The sequence below is a fragment of the Cygnus olor genome, chromosome 5 (assembly GCF_009769625.2).
Source record: "Cygnus olor isolate bCygOlo1 chromosome 5, bCygOlo1.pri.v2, whole genome shotgun sequence".
In the NCBI taxonomy this organism is placed as follows: domain Eukaryota; kingdom Metazoa; phylum Chordata; class Aves; order Anseriformes; family Anatidae; genus Cygnus; species Cygnus olor.
In genome coordinates, this window is record NC_049173.1 from 7494675 (window position 1) to 7519148 (window position 24474).

At 39.6% G+C, this 24474-nt stretch overlaps 1 protein-coding gene and 1 long non-coding RNA gene across 2 annotated transcripts; one reads left to right on the top strand and one right to left on the bottom strand.

Annotated features, from left to right (window-relative positions):
* On the top strand, positions 1 to 7089 carry LOC121070519. The gene is made up of 3 exons (XR_005820125.1): positions 1 to 359; positions 1408 to 1548; positions 1765 to 7089. It is a non-coding gene; the product is annotated as an uncharacterized LOC121070519 (long non-coding RNA).
* SGPP1 (sphingosine-1-phosphate phosphatase 1) lies at positions 2935 to 24351 on the bottom strand. Its single transcript, XM_040557791.1, has 3 exons — positions 23700 to 24351; positions 13031 to 13120; positions 2935 to 9088 (listed from the first exon to the last, which is right to left on the bottom strand). Exons 1-3 carry the CDS (start codon positions 24279 to 24281, stop codon positions 8537 to 8539), a joined length of 1224 nt encoding a protein of 407 aa, XP_040413725.1. The 5' UTR covers positions 24282 to 24351; the 3' UTR covers positions 2935 to 8536.
* Positions 24352 to 24474: the final 123 nt, after the last annotated feature.

The window sequence follows — 24474 nt, forward strand, 5'->3', positions numbered from 1 at the left end:
AGCATATACAGCTCATCTTGTCCACAACTCTCAATATTTTCTTCAGCCTACTTCCCAATGCCTGCTAATCCCTTTTGTCCTTCCCCTCACCCATTCCCACATCCTTTTTCTCTTCCATATGCCAACATATTACCTTGGCTACACATTTTTTCTCCTGTTTCCTTCTACAATGCTCTAGTGACATACTTTCTTGCTATTTCTCATCTACAGTCTTACTCTGCACATCTCAGACCAGCCACGGAGTTTAAGATATAATTAAGATACCCACCTATGTGGAGGATGACCACGTGAAGGAGGTCAGTTTAGCACATGAAGGCTCTCCAGTGCAACACGTGCCACAGTGTATCACCAGGCATAAAGTAAGACTGTAAAAGCTCGGTAGGTTGCTGGTCTTTGGAGCTACTTGAAGAGAAAAAGTAGAAAAGTAGATGAGTAGGAAGTGTTCATGAGAGGGAAGAAAAATGCTTTGTTGGGAGGCTAGTGACCACTTAAACAGAATCAGGAAATTATTACTTTCCCACCCATGAAAGGTGGATCGGACTCCAGCTGCAGCTAATTTCACCTATTGTAAAATTGCTGTTTTCTATCACTAACTTTTAGGGGTTTCTGGAGTAGAACAAAATGCATTAGTAATGCTGAGATAACATGTTTAGGGTAACATCCACAGAAGTAAGTTTCTCTTGAGGAGTTTACTGTTGTTTAAGCTTCTCTGAATTTCATTATGAAGTGTTTATTTGAACAGCAGCCTCTCACAGATTTTATGGCAGCATAAAGGTTTTTTTTCCTGAGATTAAGAAATGTTTGACTCCCATACAAATTTCTGCAATATACATTAAGAAAACAAAACTATTAGTAAAATTATAAACCTTCCCCAAACCTAAAAAATGTTTTATATAGTTAAAAAAAATATTTCTCTAGGATATGATCCGCCTGCAACAATTGTGCAGATAGGAGAAGAGAATATTAGTCCCAGAAGGTAGGGGTGGGTGGGAGCGGTACCAGAATATTGGAGGTAAGAGAAGCCAAGCATACCAGCCACGTGTAGGGCTTCTTCATGCTGTACCTAAAACAGTCTGTAAATTAAGTATTTGCCATGCAATTCACAAAAGTTCAGAATAAAGGTCAGAGTAAGTCATTTGCATAAACTTACACTACATTGCAATATGTAAGATGGAGAAAAAGGGGCAATTCTAGGTGTACTGTAGGTTTACACTTTTAGCGAGGAACTTAGCTTTAAACCAAAATGACACTTTCCACAAACTAATTAGCAAGCAAAAAGTCAGATCAGATTAGACAATCTATATGCAAATCATGGTTAAACTTACATCAAGGGACTATTAAAGATAATTTGTACTGATGTAGTTTATCCATTTTTCCTGTATTTGGGCCACTCTTGTGATCTTACAGTCTCACAGAAAGAGCAAGGAACACAACATACAATTGCAGCTGATCTACATCTCACAGCATCATAGAATGGTTGGGGTTGGAAGGGACCTCTGGAGGCCATCTGGTCCAACCCTTGTGCTCAAGCAGTGTCACCCAGAGCAGGTGAGGTTTTCACAGTAGAGGTGTTTTTTTTGTTTGTTTGTTTGTTTTTTTGGGGGGGGGGTTATCCTTTGGAGTTTTTTAAAGATCATTTTGAAGATGCTGAGAAAAAAAGCACGTTATCTGTTATAACAATTAACTAGACCAAACTAATAACCAACAGATCAAACATTTTTGTGGTCCACAGAATTAACAACCTGGTTATCTAAATTTTGACAGCTCTAAGAGGACAAGAAGGCCTTAATAGGTCAACAACCACAACCATCTCTTCAAGTTGCAGGAGAAATGATTGTCATAGAAGTTCTTACCTTACATAAGAAGTAGAATCCTGTACACGCTAACTCCACGTAAATCCTTGCAAGGAGGAATCCTGTACAGCCCTCAATAAATGGGCTTGAAATAGCATAACTACTTCCTCTTAAGTGTCAGTTCTCCCCTATGCTAGGGTGTTCTGTAATACTTCCTCATTTGGTATTGTACAACTGCAGGAAGATACGAAGCAAGACTTACACCAGCCAACTTTTTTTCTGCTCTTCTTCAAGAAGCTTGAGGCTAGAGATAGTCATAGAAATATTAAAATGAACCAATATTTTACAATGTTTATGTATTACATAGCAGTTATAGAGTCTTGGAACCACAGTAAAGCAAAATTAAGTATTAGAAATTAACACTATTCTGAAATTAGATTTGTTTACTACGGAATCAAAGCTCATGCTAACATGCTGCCTACACGCATTCTGTGAGAAGCTGTAGGTATTCACTACTAGTCTATTAAAAATTACCCACAGCTGGCTGCTTCTCAAAGCATATTAGAAAGGCAAGTTACCAGAAGGTGGGCCAACAGGATACAGACTCGTGGTTGTTTTCTACATGGATTCTGATTTTAAATAAGAACTCAGCTGTCTCATTAAGCTACAACTGCAGCCTAAGTCAAAGTACCCATCAGATACCCACTGGAAACCCAAACTTCAGTAGTTTCAGAACTCGTGAAGGTTTTTCTTCCTCCATGCAACAGGAACTCTCATGGAAAGTAGATTTTTTGTCACTAAGAATAAGAACATGTTTCCATTTCATTTATCAGTGTGCAACAAGTAAAAAAAGTTATGGAAAGGTGCAACTTAAATCTTTATATACAGTATGAACAATAGCTTTATTACTTAGAATATGAAACTAAGCAGCCCCAAATTCAAGACATTTTGATATTTCTTCATTCTTTTTCCTGAATTTTTGCATCTAAACCCAGATCTTCAGAGTCAATATTGTTCTAACAATTATTGCTGTAATAACATGATGCAAGTTTTCTTGTGGTCATTGTTTCACATTCGTGATATGAATCCAACCACATGCTCCTCAGCACTGGAAAGAATAAAGACAACGGAAGACATTTGAATCCAACAGTAGTTTATTACGCTCATTGCAGATGAAGTTAGATACTTCACTTACTAGTAAATACAAGTTTAAATATTAGTTGACAACCGCAGAAAGTATACAAATACAAAAGTCATCAACAATAACAAAAACATTCTAATGTATTAACTTTTACACATCAGTTGTATCTTATTATACAGCAACCACTATATGATCCTCAACCAAAATCAGGGCTTGCACTTGAAAGCATTTTTTTGTTTTGTTTAGAATAAAAGTTCTCCAAGAGGTTGAGAGACTGGGGGGTTACAACTGCACTATTTCCCAAAATACTATCAACATATAGCCGTACCTAATACAAAGCTTTTTTATATTTTATGGATATTTGCTTTTAACAGGGAATGCAGTAACAAGAAAAATATATGCATATATTTTTTAAAAAAACTAAACAGCAGTATGCACTATTTTATATATATGTGTATCTATACTGTATTACAGATTTCATATAAATCAAGTATAGGCCAAATTTTGGCATAATTTTAAGTGCATTAAGTTTAATACAAAATCCCCCTCAGTCTTTGCTCTTACTTTTAAAGCTACCTGTTACTGAATTCTCCTTTTCAGGTACGGTATTTTAAATGTCTGTCTTAAAACTCATTTTCATTTCTGGCATATCAGCCTTGACTTCCAAACAAAATAAATTTGTCAGAAAAAGCTCAGTGACTAATTTAGTCACAAAGTTTAGTCTAGACTGATAGGGCATATTATTTACACTTACCAATCACTTTAAGGTAGTTGTATTCTCCTCTGTACCCCTTCATTCTGTTAAATGGACACTTACTAATATGCAAATTATTTCAGGTGCAGAACTAAGCACAAAACACATTTTGTAATGCATAGAAAATTCGATTCAACTCCAGCATGCAGTTAGAATTAGAGAACACCTAAAAAGCAATATCCTCTCTACCATGATGCCTTTCTTTGTTTCCAAATTAAGTTTTGTTTGCCCTTGTTTCACAAAGTATTACAGAAAGAAAACAACTTAGTGACCCAACTAATCCATTTGACAAAGACAGTATTTACAGTAAATTTTAAATAGGCTTGTATATTTTTTGCAGAAACAAAAATACCACTTAAGCTTTACACTAGAATAAAGTCCTGGCATGAAGTCATTCAATGAGAATTCCTCCCACATAAAAAGTCAAAGTTTCCTCAAAGTCATTTGTAGAATATAGCAGTAAATTGTATAACCCAGAAACATTCTACATCTAAGGAAAACAGCGCAAACAATTACAGAAAATTAATCCCCCAAGAATTAACTCTCCTGCCAACATTTCATCTACTAGCATTCAGTGATCTTGTTATTCAGCACCACTATGGTACAGAGGAAAAAGTATCTATCAATTGCTGCAAATGTACAAGCAGTTCCAGCGACTAAGAAACATCTTCCAAGGTAAGCCCTTTAAAAGTCCTGTATAAACTGGGCTAAGTGATTTTAAAAAGAACAGTCCCTTACAAAGTAAGTCACTTAATGCACAGTGTTTCATGGATGCACATCAGACTGTGGACACGACCTTCAGGGTTCACTCTCAATGAAATGAAGAACTAGGTGCAGAACTCCCAGCAAAGTTAGTGGGGGTTAGACAACAATGCCCCCCTCATACACTTGAAGTATTAAATATTTTATATATTGCATGTCAATCTCCCTTCTTTTGTACTGAGAAAGCAAACGCTGAAATAGAAACAACTTTTAACACAGCAGATGTATTTACTTACAGCATGCAAGGTTTGTTTTATGTATTTGAGCAGCTAACAGCCACTAACAGCCCTTAAGTATTTACAAGTTCAAACCAACAATCTTCACATAAGTAGCAATTGCTTACAAGCAGCTCAGGACACTCCCCAGGAAATAAGCAAGAAATGTGTAAAGAACACAGTGAAAGCATAGTAAAAATCGAGTAGCAAAGGAAAATATGCCAGCTTTTAAAATCCAGACAATCTAACACTGTTCTAGTAGAAAACAAAACTACACATCGCATTTAAAGATACCATTTTTAAAGAAATGCATCTTTTTAGTTGGTGTCTGTCCCCTCACCCCGAGAAAAGCTGTATGTGAGCTTAAGAAAAAAGTTTCTAAGTAAGTTTCTTAAAAAAAAAAAAATCTCCCTTTGGTTTGCCAAATTACCTTGATTTTCTTTTTTAAATTTGCAAGATAAGTAATAAGGCAAATGTGATCAGAGGCTGAAGGGCTTCACGGGTGATGACATGAAAGAAAGATGCTTCAACCCCAGTTCACAGAACGGGAAGCAAAAGCAAGAGTTTTATTGTAAACACGAAACTTTTTTCGTAAGACTAGGCTGCAGAACTTAACCCAAGATGCAATGCCTATGTTAGTCTATTTGAGGGCCAGGTCAGGAAAAAAGCTTCTCTCATGGCTTAAGGCAGTCTAAGACTAAATTCCTGTCTCTTCAGCCTCTTGGAAAACAGAACTTATTGCCAAATTACATTCTATGCTAATGTTAGTTTCAGTTTTGTATTTCACACAGTAATTACATAAAACAAATTTATCTCATATCTTTTTGTAATAAGTGTGTATCCCTATCTGCTTCAATAATATGGTATTTCTACCTTCAGGACTCTATGAATTGCAATTAATAAAGTTCACTGTGACATGAATAATGTTTTTGCACCACTTCACGAGAGGTTTCAAGTGTGTTATCCTTCTGAAAAGACATTTAACTACATTTTTAAAGCTATGTTAAATTTAGTTATAAATAATTTGGCAGCAGCTGATGCTCACACTGGAAACATTTTTTCATGTCCAACTCTAGCAATAGCTTAGGGAAAAAGTGCTCTAGTTTTACCTGTTTTGTTATGACTGATTTGGAGAAATCTTATTAACCAAACATTTATTAAAATAAATATATCTCTTTTTTTAATTTTTGTAGTTTTACAATTCTTTACTCTGTAACAGTAATTTACATTGCACGATATTTTGTGCTAAACTGCCCTCTTGAGCCAAGTCCTTTATAAAACATGAAAATAGAATAGTAAAAGTTATTCACGTAAACTACAGCGAAGTAGTTGCAGTCTTACAAATAGGGTTGTAAAGGTGCTGGATAAACCAACATTCTGATATGTATTTCCTGCAGACTAAACAATGTGGTACACAACGCGTGACATTTTGAAGTTACCCAACGTAATGTATAAAAATATAAAATATTATATATTTGAGTAACAGTAGAACAAGCTACAGTGCAATTTTCCTTAACCCAGTGAAAGCCCTACCTATTTTTTCCCCACCCATTCTACATTTTCCACAATAGGTTTTCTTTTCCATTAATAGTACAACAGAGCAAGCGCAGCTAGAGAAGACATTTAAGAACACACTAATTCTGTAAACCTGAAGTTCCTAGAAATCAAATACGTACCTTAAAAAAATGAGATTTGTTGACCCATCCTTTCTGTGCTACAATTTAAACATTCTTCACTATAAAATGTAAAACTAAGATATTTACTATGCCCTAAATTTCAGAGAAAATCATCCCATCGCTTTTATCAGACTTCAGACTAATGTAATTTGGAACTACAAACACTTGCTCAGGGCTTTAAACATAAGACATTTTGTGTACATTCCTCCCAGCTATTTATACAACAACTACCTTAGTGCACAAAGCCAAACCAGTGGAAATCCCTCTCTCAAAAACCTGGAAACGAATTTATCTTTTACTACACATTCAGCATAAAACTGCAATAAAGGAACAGACAGAAAATAGCTAGCTTGTTTCAGTGCATATTTCTGTTTTTGATTTTCTCCTATAAGGTAAAATCTTTTCAACTATAAAAGTTGTTTAACACACTTCAGTTCTTTTGAATACATTCATAGCAGTGAATTCTGAATGCACATCAGGAAGTCAGATTTTCACATCTAATAGGAGTGTACAATAACTTTGCTTTGAGAAAAGACAGGAATGGGAAGGTTTTAATTTACAAATTAATAATTTGGAGCTCATAATTCCAACAGAAAAAGACTTTTGATTCCAAATAATTTGTAAGAAAATGTAAGCTTTGTATTCTAACTATATTATTCCCTATACTTCCTATCCAAATTGTTTTTTTTCTGGGAAAAAAAAGAAAATGCACTGATACAAAAACAACAGTAATTACTGTCTGGCCAAACAGTTAGATACCTCTTGATGTAACACAACAGTTCCTGTTAACATATTAGGTAACAGTATAAGAGACAAAATGAAAAAAGCATGTGAAATTACAGTTCAAACATCATATACTATACTCATCACTGGAAAAAAGGATCATGAAAAGCTGAAAAGTGCATAACAACTCAAAATCTATATATGCAGAAGCCATTTATGCATCGACCATAGTGTCTTCTGAGTACTCATATCTACCTATCAGAATGCTTAAAAATTTAATTTGATCATTATATTATCTTACAGCTAAGTTGGGTAAAAGTGATTACCACCTTTAATACAGTATGTTAATGAATAAAAATGCATATTTTTTCCAAGGATAAAGATTTTCTAAGCACATTCTAAAAACAATGGTCCTTCTCAATCAGTTTGGAATCATATGCAAGGTCCACTTCTTAATAGAATGGGGGTATTTTTTTGTTTATATTTTTAGATAATTAATTTTGAACATCTCTCCATTGTAAAAACAATCTCCAGAAAAATATATCCTCTTCCAGGAACTTACAATACACATTAAAAATACCTACAAATAGGTTATTGTCCATTTACAACCTCTTGAGCTCAAGAGCACAATTCTTGGGCCATTTCATTTATGCGATTTCAGACAGGCTGAACTGTGAACGTTCTGGTTAACCTGAACCATTCCAGCAACATGGACAATTTAACATTTAAAAGTATCTGCCTAATTACGTATGGTTTTAAACAAAGTTAGTCTTTTTACATCACAGTATATATGGCATTTCTTAATTTAACAACAGAAAGGCACAGTCATTAACCCATAAGATACAGTACCTGAATCATACATTCTCTATCACTAATGCCAATCCAGACAGTGTACTCTGCATGGGAGGCTAAAGAAAAAAGCTTCTGTTTTTTTTTGTTGTTTTTTCTTTTTTTTTGAAATTTAACCTCATTACAAGTTTGGTCCACTAAAATGCCAATTAGCTGAAATATCATGAGGCAGGACTTCAGGTGATAATTAAGGGAAACAAATTTGGCAGTGTATGGTCCAACAACTTGAATAAGTTCCTATGAAATGGCAAACAAATCATGAGTGGAGCTTTCTGCTTAGCTGTCAGACGTACCTGTTGAAACATCAGTGTATACAGGTACAGTATGACAGACATCCCAGGTACATTCACCGCATCCCGCACACAAACACGCAGACTTTGTTACAGCAATAAGGCCAGACATAGCATTTACAGAGTTCAGCACTTCTCAGGAACTGTACTTGACCCCTAGCCCCATACTACACCAGAGACGTGCGATGTCCTTTAAATGCTTTGCCTGCTAGGTATTGCTGTTAAAGTGAAGACTGCCAAAAGCCAAGCTCACTGGCCTTCCCTTAGCAAACTAGTGCACCTCTTCAGACAGCAACTAGCTCTCTTCTTCGTTTTTCAAGTGATCAATCTGCATCAAGAAAGACCCATAAAACTGAAGAGGCAAGGAACAACGAACACAAGGGAGAAGCCAACCATTCCATACGTAATATAGCGATAGGGAAGCTCGACTTCCATGCGCTGTCTTGCTTTCCGCACATCATCGAGCGGTATGCGAAATATTTTACACGCCAGGGGAATAGTAGCTTTTTTCATCGCTACTTTTGTTAGTAGCAGGATTATTACTCCAATCAGCAACCGCAGTATGGCTTTTCCAAACACAGTCACAGTGAGAGAGGAAAGAGATAAAGGAAGCGTGTTGGGAGGAGGATCTAGGTCTATGCCCATCAGGTAGTTCACGTGAGAGCCACAGGCTACTCCGGCACCACAGCCCAGTATCTGAGCCGTGTCTCCTCGCGATGTGCTCCAGGTATCCAGAGTAAAAGAGAAGATGCCCAGGGCTAAGTGGAGACTGATGATAATTAAAGGTGCATACTTGTAAGTTAAATTGAAGTTATCGATCAGGTCCACAACTGGATGGAAGACAATCAGGATGAGAATAGCATACAGAAATCCAGCAATAACATCCTGTGAGGAGAGAGAAAGATGTTTTCAGTGTAATAACTATTTCAAAAAATAAGTTACAGTAACATGGAGACAAACCTAGCTGCTCTGTGCTAAAATCTACTCGCAAATTCCCGTGTTTTCACATTTTCACATTCACTGCACAAGACTTTTTTTTCCTTTATGTTAAGGGTAAGGTAAGGAATTATATTTGGTCAACTATGAGTAGGACATCTGCATCACGATCAAATGACATTGTAGACCTACCTATTCACTGGCTACAATGGCCTTTATCCAGGACTGGGGCATTCCTGCCTACAGCCAGCACAAAGCCAGCCCAGTTAAATGGCTTCTGCCAACTTAAGTTTGCTGAAAAGCTCCATACTGGACCTAAGTGCCTGGGGCCAACACAAAGAGGGTTGGCAGCAAAAACTGGTGAGGCAGCAGAGGACTGCTGCAGCTAGACGTTAGGGCAGCTGAGACTCCACACAACTCCAGCTTCAGAACAAAACACTGAAAAAACAGAACTGGTTCCAGGGGTGCAGCGATTAAAGCAGAGGAGGGAGAGGGGAACTTCTGTGTCTTCACACCTGAAGTTTGGTTTTATTATCATTTTTTAAAAGCGTCTGTTCTTAATGAAAAGGTTTCTCAATTTTTCAGTTTATCATTAAGTTTCAACCACTGCTAATTAATCACTGAGTTGTAGACTATTTACAAGTGTTGTCACCTTTAAGAAGTTCATTGAAGGCTTTTTAGAAATCCAAGTACTAGAGAGCAGATCACCTTCATTCACATGAATATCAACTTCTCCATGAGCCAGGTGTGACTTCCATCAGCAGTATTTGTATTGTTCTGTCTTGAATTAATCATTTTTATTCACTTCCACTAATTAAATACCTAATAAAAGCTCTCATACAATTTAACTCATACAAAAGTCAGACTTGTTCATTTCAAAACTGATCACAACAGCCTCCTGCTGTATTTACCACCTTCCCCCCCAAACTCAGGCAGGATGGTTCATTTATATAATAGGTAACAAAATTAATGGAATTCACTCAAATGCTACCGAGATTTGAGAGCTCTGAATAACCCTATCTACGTGATGCACAGCTATTTCTTGTATGACTTGGTTCTAAGACATTATCTGTTGTCAGCTGAAGCAACAGTTCATCCCAATTGCCTTCCATTCAAATGGTTCTGACTCGGGAAGCCTCCAGATCACTAATGCAAATAAATCCCTCAGCTTTTCTCCAGCTGCCTTATTTTCATCCACAGGGATGTGGCTGCCCCATCCCTGGCAGTGCCCAAGGCCAGGCTGGATGGGGCTGGGGGCAGCCTGGGCTGGCAGGAGGGGTCCCTGCCCATGGCAGGGGCTGGGATTAGACGGGCTGTGAGGTCCCTGCCAACCCAAACCATCCTGTGATTTTCACATGCACCTTTTACACTTCCTTCATCCACCAATTTAATTGCTCATTACCAAGTTTATCACTTTGGTAGCTCTTCTCCTTTTAGAAAGTGATCTTCAAAAACGTCTCTAGCCATCCATAGCAGTGGTTTTACATTTCAGATGACTATTTTGTAGTGTTCTTGTTTTTCCCATTTTTATATTGCATGCAGTCACATGTATTTTTTAATCCTTTTTAATAGATAATTGTTTTTCGATGATGACAACTTTTTCATTTATTTTGAAATGTTAGTAAGGAAAACACTAGCACATGCTTTGAGTAGCTGACATGAAACCTGAGCAAACATTAACAGCCACTCCATTACCCTGCAAAATTACTTCTGCTCTGTTGAGGAAAAGGCAGTTTACACTTTGTAACCCTAATCACCCAATTCTGCACTAAGACTGCTGGAGTGTAAATTAACAGAAGCTTGACTTGCACATTTAGCTACTGTATCAATGCTTTCAGAATGTTGCTAAACCACCATAATTTATCTTTAACATATGTGAGTGTCCTGGTTTCAGTTAGGACAGAGTTAATTTTCCTCCTAGTAGCTGGCAGGGTGCTATGTTTTGGATTAGAATGAGAAGAGCGCTGATAACATGCTGATGTTTTAATTGTTGTAGAGCAGTGCTTACACCAAGCCAAGGACTTTTCAGCCTCTCTCTGTCCTGCTAGCGAGCAGACTAGGGATGCAGCAGGAGCTGGGAGGGGAGAGACCCAGGACAGCTGACCCAAACTGGCCAAAGGGGTATTCCATACCATCTGACGTCATGCTGAACAATATATAGGGGTGGCTAGCTGGGGTGGAGGGGGGGGCTGGCTGCTCGGGGATAGGCTGGGCATCGGTCAACGGGTGGTGAGCAATTGCATTGTGCATCACTTATTTCGTACACATTATTACTATTAATACTATTATTATTATTATTATTGTTGTTGTTGTTATTCTTTTCCCTGTCTTAATGAACTGTCTTTATCTCAACTCACAGGCTTCACTTTCCCGTTTCTCTCCCCCATCCCGGAGAGGGAGGGGGGAGGGTGAGCGAATGGCTGTGTGGTGTTTGACTGCCAGCCGGGCTAAACCACAACAGTGAGGAGAGATCTTTTTACTGAGCAGCTTGAAGAATACCTTCTGAGACAGGTGCACGGAGTACCTCATGGGAAGATGCAATATACAAACTTTCAGAAGAATGAATCACAGAATGCTTTGGATTGGAAGTGGCCTTAAAGATCATCTAATTCCACTCCCCATGCCCTCAGCAGGGACACATCCCACTAGACCAGGTTGCTCAAAGCAATTATTAAATAAATATATCTGACATTCCATTAATACTTCCAGAAATTGGCTAGATTCTGAGGTTTGTCTTCCTGCAGGAGAGATTTTAAATTTGTTCCAAATGTGCTTCAAGCAACACACCTCATTTCGAGTGAGCTACAGGTGCGCATATAAAACCAAGTTAACAGAACAAACTCGTCTGCTTTGGTCTGTCACACCACATCGTGCTCACAATACACACAAGTCTGAATGAATTTGACAGTGAAAAAAATCCAAGCATGTGTTAGTTTGCAGAAAAAAACTTTCCAAGGTTGTTCTTCCTCAATTTTTGGATGCTTACAGGAGTTCCTAGGGCTCCACATTCATAATCGAAGTTTAAATTACTATGTTTGAACTTATTTAAGATGCTGTAATGAATGATGCAGTTCTCACTTTCCATGTGGAAAAGAAAAACCTTCAGTGATACTGCCTTTCTTGTAAAAGATCACTGGAGACCACTTCAATATAGCTCAACGTACCTTTCTTTATTCCACGCAACAAGAGCAAACGCAATCTTAAAATACTGCAACCATATATCGACAGTTTTCTAAAAAGACTTCAGAATCTTTAAGATTAAGATTTAAGAAGTACACATTACTGTAAATCTTGATAATGCATCTGTTTACATTTTTGTTTTTTAGCTGTCACTTCTTATGACAGATTCTGAGACTTTTGAGCAGTACTGTCATCCAGAAGACTTTGTACAGAAATCAGCAAATCAGCTACCCAGGTACTGCATCTGGGTACTAACATCATTACTTGTATTGATCCCAAGTTTAGCAAATAACAGTTACAGAAACAAAGAAATAACGCAGAAACCCGCTAGAAAATTGACCCAAATTTTGGAAGTCAAGTACCCAGTTATTTTAGGGGAAGCCAAGAAATAGAGCTAAATGGGTCTGGCTGCTTCATTCCTGTTAATACATGATTGCTGCATGGTAAGGATAGCCTAGAAAAAGCAAGTACACATTGCAGATCACATTGTAGTGTATGCTCTCTGCTAAGGAAATACAAGTATTCTGTTCCTGTATGTACCCTACACAACTTATGTATCTATCCTGTACTTTATATTACAGCATATTTTAAAATAAATAAAGCTAGATACAATTATTGTACTGTAAAAAAAAAAAAAAAAATCAAGTGATGGAAGTTTATGAAACCAGAAATTAACAGAAATAGTTGAAATAAAAGTTTAGGATATCTTACCAAAATTGAATGCATTCCCATATAAATTCGACTACAGCAAACCAATAAACACCAGCAGAATGCAAGGATCAGTCCAAATATAAGGGGGTACTGGTAGGAAAAAAATGAAAGATTGTATTAGAATTTGGAGAAAAAAATCACTATAAAAATTCCACGGTTAACCCCACAAAAGGAACTTAGCAACAACCAATTAACGCAACTTCTGCTTACCCTTTTTCTTGCCCTAGCCTTCCCAAGCTTATCAGTAAGTCTGCGTTTTATAAAGTCAAAACTTTATGAAGTCAAACTTCTTCATTTTTTCCTTGTCCTCTTCCTTTGCATTCAGGCTATACGAATTTCAGGCTGTTATTTCCATTTTTCTTCCAGACAAAGCAGTAACAAGTCGATGGATCTCTAATAGTCTTGCTGTGCTATGGTACCCTAAGTAGGGAACATAGCCAGGGTCAATCCTTGTGTTACAAACCCTGGAACAGTTTACTCTGGGTGAAGCAGCTACGTAACACGTTAGTACTGTCAACAGCTGTCCGGGCAGAATCTAGCAGTCCTACCTTTCTCCTGAGGGGGGGAAACACAACTCATAATAATTTACTGATGAGTTCAATTTTCTACAGACCTTTAGAGGTTCTGCAATCCTTGACTTGGTCTCTGAGCATCAGTGTGAAACTCCTAGAATAGTAATCCTCTTTGATCTCTATAAAGCCTTATCAGTTAACATGGCTGGTATGAGAAATTTATCAAAAACATCATATAATTGTTTCCAACACCTTTTGGTAGAAGTTATTACAAGGACCCTTCACTGGGAAAGAACAATTTACTTTGCTCATCATATACTAAGTTTCTACACTTTCTGCTAACTTTCATAGGTTTTTGGATAAAATATGCTGTACTAACTTCACATCTTACACCACAATAAGAAATACTTCCCCACTACTGTATTGCAAGATGTTGTACAAGACAGGATACAAACTTCCTTTTTCAGTTTTAAAAAATATGTATTAGTTCTATAGAAGAAGTCACAAGACAAAAAATGACATTTCCAAAATTGTTTCACTTCCTACACAAAAGCAATGATACCAAGATGAACTTTTTATTACTTGCAATTTAAACAAGTAGTCTGGATATACTTGAATCTCAGAATAAAAGAAAACTTGCGAATTACAGGCAATTTTCTTGCCTTTTCCCTTGCTGCTTTTATGGGCAAGCTGGAAGGTAGAACATCCACCACATTAGAGAAAAAGATATTTAAATTACTTGGAGAAAGTCATCCTTTGTGAAGGCCATTTAACGGATTTACAAGCTTCTAAATCAGTCTTTCAACAAAAGGTCTGAGAAAGTATTACCAGCCTTCTGTATTATTCCATTATTCTTTGAATTCTCATCTCCAGGATCATGTTAATACGACAAACCAAAAAGAAAAACTCTCTCAGAAAAATCAGGAATCTTCCATTTCACAGGAAAAACAGAATTTACATTAAAATCTGTTCTAAGTGCCCAGCTCACAACTGTGTTGCATCTGCTTTACACTAATTCATGGAGCAATATGTTTCTGCTACAGCAATTGTCTAGAAACTGTAACTGAATAAAATCACATTCCTAATAATTTATTTTTAACTGAAACGATGAAGGAATGAGCTCAGAAGCTGGAGCTTTGACAAGAAGATGAATGAAATGCCAGGATCGGCAGGCTGTAGCAGCTAATGATACTGGGATAAGTTTGGATTGTGGGGGAGAAGATGTTGGAGCAACTGAACAGCAATAGCCTAAAAAGGAGCATGAAGGAAAAGGCATGCGTGAGGAGTCCTGGGCAGGCCATTACGAACACCAGGGAAAAGTCAGAAATTCATTCCAGTTCTGGAAACGAAGTGATTGCTCTCAGTTAGGAACTTTCAAGGGAGAGGTGTTTGGGGAAGAATGAAACTGTGTCACAAACTCTCACTTTGAAGAAAACTTCGGAAAGAGTATTTGGCTCTCACACTTTTTTTTTTTTTTAGATATTATTGCAAACAGATGCCCATTAAAACATCCAAAACCACTCACCAGCTCAGTACCTCCGTACCAGAGCATCTGTATCCAAGAGCTCAAAACCTTCCCTATCGTGTCCCAAATAAAAAGCCAATGACACTTTTTACACTGATTCACACAATCTGAAATGCAGAAGAATTTTTAACTGAAGCACAAATTACTCTGACTGGGACAGAGCTCGTATAACCTGCCCACAAGCGTGTTTGCAGCATTAGGCACATTCTGATTTTTGCTATTTTTAATGCATGATGATCATAACGGTAGAAGTCCTGAGCCCAGACAGTTTCTTTTCACCCAAACGAGCACAATATATCTAGCTGTAGTGTCTCCAGTCCACTATAAAAAAAAATGAAACAATTATTCTAATTTGCTCTGGAATACTATTCCACCATCAAACAGTTAAGCAGATTTTTGTGATTAGCTCCCACGCTAGGCCTTCTCTCCCAGGCTCCCAACTGGCACACTTGGACAACTACCAGTTTATCTAAAGGGATAGCTATTTTAGAGGCTGATACAAAGGAGCTTCAGGCAGCCATCTCTGTGTATAACACACAAGAATAATGTTTAACCTACAGAAGGTTTTAACCTTCCTCTCTCCTGGTGCCTTCCAGTGTTACATCTGCACCTCCCAGCACAGCCCGCATAACCAACTGCTCCAGTTTTCCTCCCACAACCCTAGAACCCACCTGGGGAGCACCACAAAGCTGTAGGCACGCTTCTGGGCTCCATAGTTCACTGACCTCCTTAGGCGCAAGCAGAAACCAAGCCGAACCACCGCCCTGCTACAAGGCACAGCACCAATCCCTGCTTCCCCTGGGCGCTCGCTCCTGCCTCTTAAAAGCAACCGCTGGGTTCAAGAATTCCTCGAGCACCAAACCGGTAGCGCCTGCTTAAGATCTGCCTCAAGGTGATAAGGCAGTTGCAAATTTTGTCCTCACTCATAAGGGATGAGCACACCAGGTGACTAAAGGAGCACATTAACACTCCCACACACTTTGCAGCTCACAAGACAGCTGCTCAGCAGCGTGCCAAGTCGTAACGCCAACAGGGGATATCACCGTAATCCCTAAAAAAAGCTTATGCTATAAAGTTATTTCCAAATCGCTGTCTGAAAATAATACGGTACTGAAGCACTAACGAGTGTTGTTTAAGTGCTGTTGCAACTGGAAAATAACTGCCCAGCTATTGTTTTGCATATACACACAGGTTATACCATGGCTGTTACACCATGGCTGTAGGTGTTTGTAACTTCCCACTGCCTAGGCATGTGAAATCCCCCAAACACCATCCACCACCGACTTGCATAATGCCTTACAAGTACTAACATTTATCAACCCTGCTTTGCAAGAAACCGTATTTCACAAAGCTTCTCTCCCGGTTACAAATAAACCTCCAAAGAAAAAACAACTTTTACTATGTCTTCTACCTTAAATAGCTGTGGTACGAAAGATTAATGTGAAAGCTTTAATATAAAGTTATCCCAAGTACTTGTGGAAGAAAACCATTTTTTTTTTTAAGTTCATTTGAGTCTTGTTTTGGAAAAATATAACTTCCAAATTTATAAACAGGAATAGTTATCAATTACTTCTGTGTTATAAGCTCATATCTTGTCTATACAGTTGTATACATAATACACACTCTGACAGTTTCTACTTAAATGAAAGAGACTAAATCAACACTGCAGAACTCCAGCAATTCTAGTCCCATGGTTCCTCTCACATGCCACATGAGAACCACAGAGACACAAACCACCAGAGATGACAAGTTCACTTCTACCCTCTCTCCCAGGTCATCGCTATTCTTACACAGAAGGCATCGCATCTCCCTGCAGATGAGGCTCCAAAAAGTTGCCAGAGATCACAACTGGCAGAAGTAGGAAAAAAACAAAACCCAAAAACCTCCATTCTCTTAGCTCGTTCCTTCTAAAAACAGAATTGACACATCAATTGACATTCTTGACCACACTCCAAGTCACTTAGAGTCAGATATAATACCATCCCCAAAAACTTCTATCTCAATCACTTCCACACCACCTCAACAGTTCTGAAGTATATGGAATATTTATCAAACCGTGTATGGCATACAGTGAGAAGCCTTGTGATTTGAAAATTGAAACAATAATATTCACATAGTACTCAGTCTGAACTTCAAAATCACATGTTGACTCAAAAATCAACATTAACCTGGTATTTTTCTCCTTGAGAGAAGTACCCACACTTCATATTACATCAAATCACTGATAACCAGCTTGCAAAAATATTTTTCCCCAAAGGTCAGAATAAATCTTCGATAATATGCGTAAGCACGTAGCACACGATACTACAAAATGGAGCAGAGGCAGATGGAATTGACAGCAATGCAGAGATTGTAGATAAAGAAATGCAACATATAGATTAGGAAGATACAGTCATTGACATTTGGGCTTTTAAATGCTTGAATTGATGTTTCTTTGAAGGGGAAACATTCCGGTCTTTGTACATAAAAGTGAGGGACAGATCATCAAGCCTTATGTTTCTAAGTGAGAAATTCCCATTTTCTTTAACCGCATCCTCTAAAGAGAGCTTGCAAGTGTGTAATGGGATCGCATAGCAAGCGCTTCCCTGAAGTGCCTGTCCTCCCCCCTCCCCTCGATCTGACTTGATGCCAAGAGTCTTAATAACATAACCATTGTTTAGAAATGCTCATAAGGAAACAATCCATCTGAAAAGCTTTGACCTCGGTCAGAAAATTCCTTCTTTCATAACAGAACATTCGTTCAACGCTCATTTCTTTTACACCCCTAGAGTGCATTCTGTACCAGAGAAGTTTTCAATATCCACAATGGGTTCCAAACATTTTCAGTATTCTGTAGTATGATTAGAAAAGATCATCGAGTAATAACTCAGAAGTTCAGCTTAAGTTTGAAACAATTATTGTGGGACAGTTAGCAGGAAGAACCCAAGGAAAACTCAGAGCATCGTGCCTTTACCAAGAGGCTTGGGCTGTGCGTGGGCAACAGCCTGTCCAAAAGCTGTAAGCGATGTTTACAAGATGACTGAGACACTGCTGGGCCAGCTGAGTACAAAACACACAGCATGTAACGATCATTTTTTGGAGACGGCAGAAAAGGGAGAAAAGGGTGGTTAAAAAAAAAAAAGGAAATAGCATTTATGAGTCATTTTAGGAAAAATAAAGACAAAAAAAACAGTCTCTTCAAAAGATGCTATGGGGTAAATAACACTGAGCTACATTTATCAGTTACTTTTTCCTGCTGACCAACCTTAATATAAAAAAAGCACAAAAATCTGAGCGATACATGCCTCTTCTTTGAATTCCAATATAAAGATTTCAAAGCCACCCTTTCAGGCAGCTAAAGGTTTAATTTTCTGCTACACATCTGAAAAGACATCAAGAGTTGCAACAGGAGCTGCAGCCTCTTATTGCTTCTCCTTGCAACCATCACAAACGGCAGTCCCTCCCTCGGCACACCCAGCAAGAATCACCAAGAGCTTCCTCTCTTTATGCCCTCAAAACCTAGAGATATTTTTCTGCAAACTGAAGTTCTCTCAGCTCAACCAACAGACTTTATGTCAAAGTATGAGCAGTGCTTTGCACGTGTGCAATCCACCAAGAAAAAAAATGGCTTCAGAAGCAAAGTATTCCCTTTGAATCTCTTCTGCTCCAAGGACTCGGCCTCTAACCTTACTGTACTTGTTTTTGCATAGTCCCCCAAGATGCTCTACACAAATTAAAGATTTGCTTATGCAAAACTGAAAAATGTTGAATGCCAATCAACGCGGTTTGATAGGACAGGCTGGTGTGTAGCCCCAGCAGAGATTCCCCGGTGGGATTTGTAATAGGTTGCTTGCTCAGCGTAATTCAAACTTGTCAGAGTACCTGAATCAAAAAAGACACACCATTTTTTTCCAGCTTCCCCTACAAATAAGCTAACAACATTAATAGAGCCTAGAAAACACAACTTCACAACTCAACTACACAAGGCCAATGCTGACCTTTCAAATTCCCAGCTCTTTCTCAAGGCCTCCTGACGGCGGTATTTGGGGCTTTCAGATCACCTCTTCTTCACCGCTTTTCAAGTCAGAAGAGTTTTTGTTGGATTGTTTTAAGCAAACCACGCTTTTCTCATGAGTTTATTACGTACAACTTGCTTGCTGTAAAATTCCCACTATAACAGTGTTGGGATGGGACTGTTCATCTAACCCCAACAGCTAATTAATCCCCCGCCCAGGGGAACCTGACGGAAGTTACCCTTTAGAAACAGGATAGCAGGCAGGCAATTCTAGAGGAAAAACTTAGCAGTGGTCAATCACAATGATGCACAACTCTCTGAAATCCCAATACAGATCCTGTCAAACCCATCTCGTGTTATTAGATTCATCAGCTTTGGTTGATAAAAGTCACAGTGCAGATGAAAGACTTCTGGAGGGGTGTTTGACCCGGTGCCACGTTAAACACACAATTAGGAGCATGAAGAATCAGAGCATTAAGTCAATGAAAACTGGAAAATACCTTGAGGTGTGTCAAAGAAATGATTACAGAACCGATGACTACTGGAAGTTCAGCTGCAGTGCTTATTAGGGTCACCATTATCCTCAGTGGAGTGGAAAGAGTCATTGTGGACAGGATTTCTGTATAAAACACTGGCATGCAAGCACACAGGGAGGACAATGCTGCCATATTCAATGCTTTCAACTGCTACCCGAGATAAGCCCTTTCCACAGAGGTTGGTTAATGTAGTTACAGAGGCAAGCCGCTCATCAATCAAGGCTCCAGGCTCCTGCTGAGTGAGTATCAACTTAACGAGGTTTGTTCTGCCGCCTACAGCAGGAGCCTCAGCTCATTAAGGCAGGGCTCAGAACCCGTCCCTGTCCCAGCCCAGCTGCTGCTGCCAGAGCCAGGCTGGGCACTGCAGGAAATCGGGCAGAAAAGGGCCTTTTCTGTCCCTCTGGCTGATCCTTTTTCCCCTGAAAACAAACCAGCAGGGTTGTGACACATTCAGGTACCATCCGAACCCAAGCAGTGTTTCTTATCAAGTACGAGTTGATGTCTATTCAAGAGCAGCAGTTCAAAGCCATCACATAAAATTAAAAAACAAACAAAAAAGGGTTTTTCCAATAGCCTCAGACTTAGGCTTTTGGAGATTTTGCAGATAACAATTAGCACCTCACACCACCTCTTCCTCCCCGCTCAGTACACTGTATAAGCCAACTTGCATCGAGCTGCAAATATTTCAAAGCAAGCAGGTTCTCCCCAGTGTGATAAAGGTTTAGTGTTTCCTACATCATATCAAGATCTGAAACCTCACTGTCTTAAGCGTTTGTCCTCTTATTTCAGGGTTTCAGAGCTTCAAAGATGGAAAGAAAAATATTAGTGTCTACAATGCTCAAATTCTGGTCAGTTTTTGATTTGAGCTTTTCAATTTGAGGTTACTGAAGTGTCTTTGAAAGAAGTAGTGTTCCCTGCTGAAATTGAAAAAAATATATATATATATTTAACATATGATGCAAGTAGAATCAAATGATTCAGGCAAGCTCTCACTGAACATGGTGAAACTGAAAAGTTACATTCTACAAGGGACAGAACAGTTAGCTACAATGAAAATTATCTTAACATCTGACTTTCATCCCGAAGCACATCATTTGCATTGAACATTCCTTGTGTCCAAAATCTCTAACAAAAAATTTATCACAGCCATCTTTAAAATATAGTGTCTCTGATAGAATTTTCCTGAAAAACTGCATTTATAAGCAAGTATTTTAGTTTTACTATGTATAGCCCCACATAGTTCTGAATGCTTTGTGAAAGGCATGGAATTGTAACAGGATTAGACAGACATTGAAAAATAGGAAACCACAAACTTAATTCAACAGGTTAAAAGAAAACCAACTGGAAATCAAAACTGTTGTTTTTAAATGGGTAATTTGGGCCACACCTACAAAATTAAGCGCAGATTTTCTTTGTTCTCTAGATTGTTCAAGGGAAAGACTCACAGACTGCATTTGATAGAAAATTATTACACAATACTAGGAAGTCATAACCCACTGAAAGCAAGCTCCAAGTAAGCTATACAGGAAAGTGATTCCCTTTTCATCTGAGTAATCTCTTCTAGAGAGTGGCTTTCTTTGGTTTATTATAAACCTTAAATTGTCAAACTCAATTAAAGTTACCTTTACTCCAGCAGTAGACCTCTGCACAGAGTTATAGCTGTATCTCCTTAAATTCACTCAGTCTCATTCCACTATGATTTTTCTGAACAAATAATGCTAAGATGTGGACTCATTTACTGCAATCGGTGTCCAAGTAATGCTTGCCTGAACACCCAGGAAAACTGTACCCCAATATCTGCCAACAAGTATAAATCTCACCACCTGGAGCTGCTGATACATAGCTGCAATTTAATAAAAGAGCTGTGACAAACTCTCTCATCATTAATAGTTTTCCAAGAAGTCAGGATGTCAGTTGTTTCATTCTTTTTTTAAATCCTATTTCCAGAACAGTATGACACAAAGGTTGTCATACAGATTCCAATTCCTGTCAATGTAAGAGAAATATGGAGAACAGCAGAAGCATTAAATGGAAGCTTGTTTCTTTTTAGAGGTATATTGAAAGATATTCAACATTCTACAGGTTACCCTTTAATAACTAGAAATTATTTTTAAAAGTCAGGTGTTCTTTGTTTTTTTAAATGAAAGTTTTGAAATAGTGGAAGTTTGTTTCAGAAAGGTCGTTTTTCAAATCTGTTTCATAGACAAAAATCAATTCATCTGAAGACTCAATTTGCCCCCCGATTTCTTAAGTGTGGTTTTAAGTGAAGAGCATTAAGGGTGAATATTTATAATTTCTTAATATGCGTTCATTAAAAATGCATCTGATTAATTAGCACAATATTTCTGTAGACTGCAGCTAAACTTAACCTGGTTAAGTTAAAAAAATAATATTTAACACTTTGTCAATTTGCCAGTTGTATAAAAGCAATCAAGCCAGGCTGTCCTTTGTACGCATGACAGTGTGTGCAAAATAACTGACTGATACTACCAAATGAGCTTTCCTACATGCCAGGAAAAAATCCCGTTCATTCTTTAGGTGACATCAGCCCCACACATCTAACAAAAATACTAATCAAATATTCAGATTGCAGTCAGTCATAAAAAACAATGTTAAGCTTAAGCATCTCAGTGACAGAACTCCAAACATTTATTCTGTGAACACCCACAAAACGTGACACCCGATGCCTGCACAGATGTGGCAGAGTAGGATTTCACATTTTCCTAGCAAAGAATATGAAAGCCCCTAAGGGCTTTCTTTTGGACACATGGTATCACCTTACACAAACAGATACATAAGCTTTGATAAATACAGGCCAAATACCACTCAGTGTCCAACCCTCAGCTCTTTCTTTCCTTTCAGGCACCCATTCGATACACTAAGATAAAGCCACAAAGTGTCACACCGTTACAGCACACAACTGGTGACTGCTAATAGTAACTGGAAGATAAGGCTTCATCTCCTGCATAAAGCTTAAGAAAAGGGTTCTCTGCAAAGGTGACACATGTGACTTAAGATAGCCAGGTACTATAAAAGAATTTGTAAATATTAACAGCTTAAAAGTAGACTTACTGCTTAATTTGTTAAACATTATGCATAGAATGCTAAAACCCTATGTTTGTTGCCTGGAAAACGCTCTCCTCCATTTACTACTGGAATTGGTGCAGTGATTTGGAGAACCACGTACATGTTGCGCTTTCTTTGGAGTTGTGTTGTCCGTACCGCAAGCAGCCAGCACCGAACCAAGAGCACAGCTTGCGTACACCAGATGTTCTGTGTTACTGCAACTTAATGCACACTGACTCAAAGTGCAATAGACACATCTCCAGATTTTGCTGAATGAAGGCTCTGAAAAAGTTCAGAGATCAGTTCCTGCTAATTATTGGCACGTTAATAGTTGTAAAGCCATCTGAAAGTACATGTACTCCTCAAAGCAAAAATAAGCATCTCCAGTTTACATGCAATTAACCTAAAAAAGAAGAGTTAGAGAAAAGGCAAATTGATTCAAGCTACAGAGTGCCTCAAAGGAAAAAAAAAAAAAAAAAACTTTAGATCCTGACTCGCCACCCCATTCTCAGTCAGCAGGACCAAAAGCCTAAAAAACATTTAATGCCTATCCAAATGGTGTACATGCAAACCATCCAGCCTTACAACAGCTAACCTGAAAAACCTCGAGAAAGGCGTGCATGTTCCTAGGGCAGATTTTTAGGGCACAGCGAGGCGATCGCTCGCAGTAAGACTTGGGCTCAGAAGACCAGGCAATCACTTAGAGTAAGGCTCTGAAGACAGAAATACAGGAACTGCTCAGAAATACGGCAGAAATATCGGGATATTAGAACTGCTCAGAAACATGACGGAAATACTGGAATACTGGAACTGCTCAGAAATACGACAAATACTGGAACTGCTCGGAAACATTACAACTGACTGCTCTTACAGCCTGAGCACTCGCCAGGATGCCTGAAAAACGAAGCAGCGATTGTGCAGGGGAAAGGAGTAGGGATTTCACATTCCACCCCCACCCAACCCCTTCCTCCCCCTCCATAAAACCCCCCCGGGGGTGCATGTACCCCGGGGGGGGGGGGGGGGGCACGGCCGGTACCTGCCAGCGGCCGTAGCTGAGCAGCAGCAGCGCCAGGGGGATGGCGGTGCCCGACATGGCGTGCGTGGAGGGCATGCTGTACTCGGAGCTGTAGAACACCTCCAGCTTCACCACGGGCGGCGAGGCGGGCCGCGGCCAGCGGACCACGTCCTTGGTGCACTGCCCCACGTACATCACCCACACCCAGACGATGACCAGCCGCCGGCCCAGCCAGGCGTCCACGTTCCAGATGCAGAAGGGGAAGAAGAGGATGTAGAAGAGCTCGTTGCCCAGCTCCGTGCCCAGGCTGAACAGGTAGTACAGGAGGCGGCTGCGGGTCGAGAACTCCTGGCAGCCCTCCTCCTCCTCCTCTGACAGGGAGTTGCGCCGCGGCCGCCGCCGCCACCCCTGGGGGCCGCCGTCCCCCGCCGTCTCCCGTCGCCCGCCGCCCGCGGGGCCGCCGTTAGCCACCGGCCCCCGGCCCCCGGCTCGCTGCTCCGCGTCGGGCCAGCCGCAGGGCCCCTCCACGCCGCACAGCCGCTGGAAGGCGGCCACCTTCTGCGGGTCCCGCAGCCCCGCGGCCAGGCGGCGGCACGCAGCCATGGCCGGCACCGCGCGGGGCGAGGCGAGGCGCTGCACCGGGAGCCCGCCTCCGCCCTCAGGCTCCCCGCCCGCCCGCAGCCTGGCGTCACCGCCCCCCTCGGCGCCTGCGCACAACTCTGGGCAGCACGGGTGGGGCGCTCCCCGCCAAAGCTGCTCGCGGCGCGGATTGGTCGTGGTGGGCTGCCGGTCCCGG

Bases quoted from the DNA above. Each gene is read 5' to 3' on its own strand.
- SGPP1 (XM_040557791.1), bottom strand. From the start codon at position 24,281: ATGGCTGCGTGCCGCCGCCTGGCCGCGGGGCTGCGGGACCCGCAGAAG. The intron at 13,121-23,699 runs GTACCGGCCGTG...TTTTCCTACCAG, and splicing joins TCAGCTACGGCCGCTGGCAG to TACCCCCTTATATTTGGACT. The intron at 9,089-13,030 runs GTAAGATATCCT...CTCTCCTCACAG, and splicing joins TGGGAATGCATTCAATTTTG to GATGTTATTGCTGGATTTCT.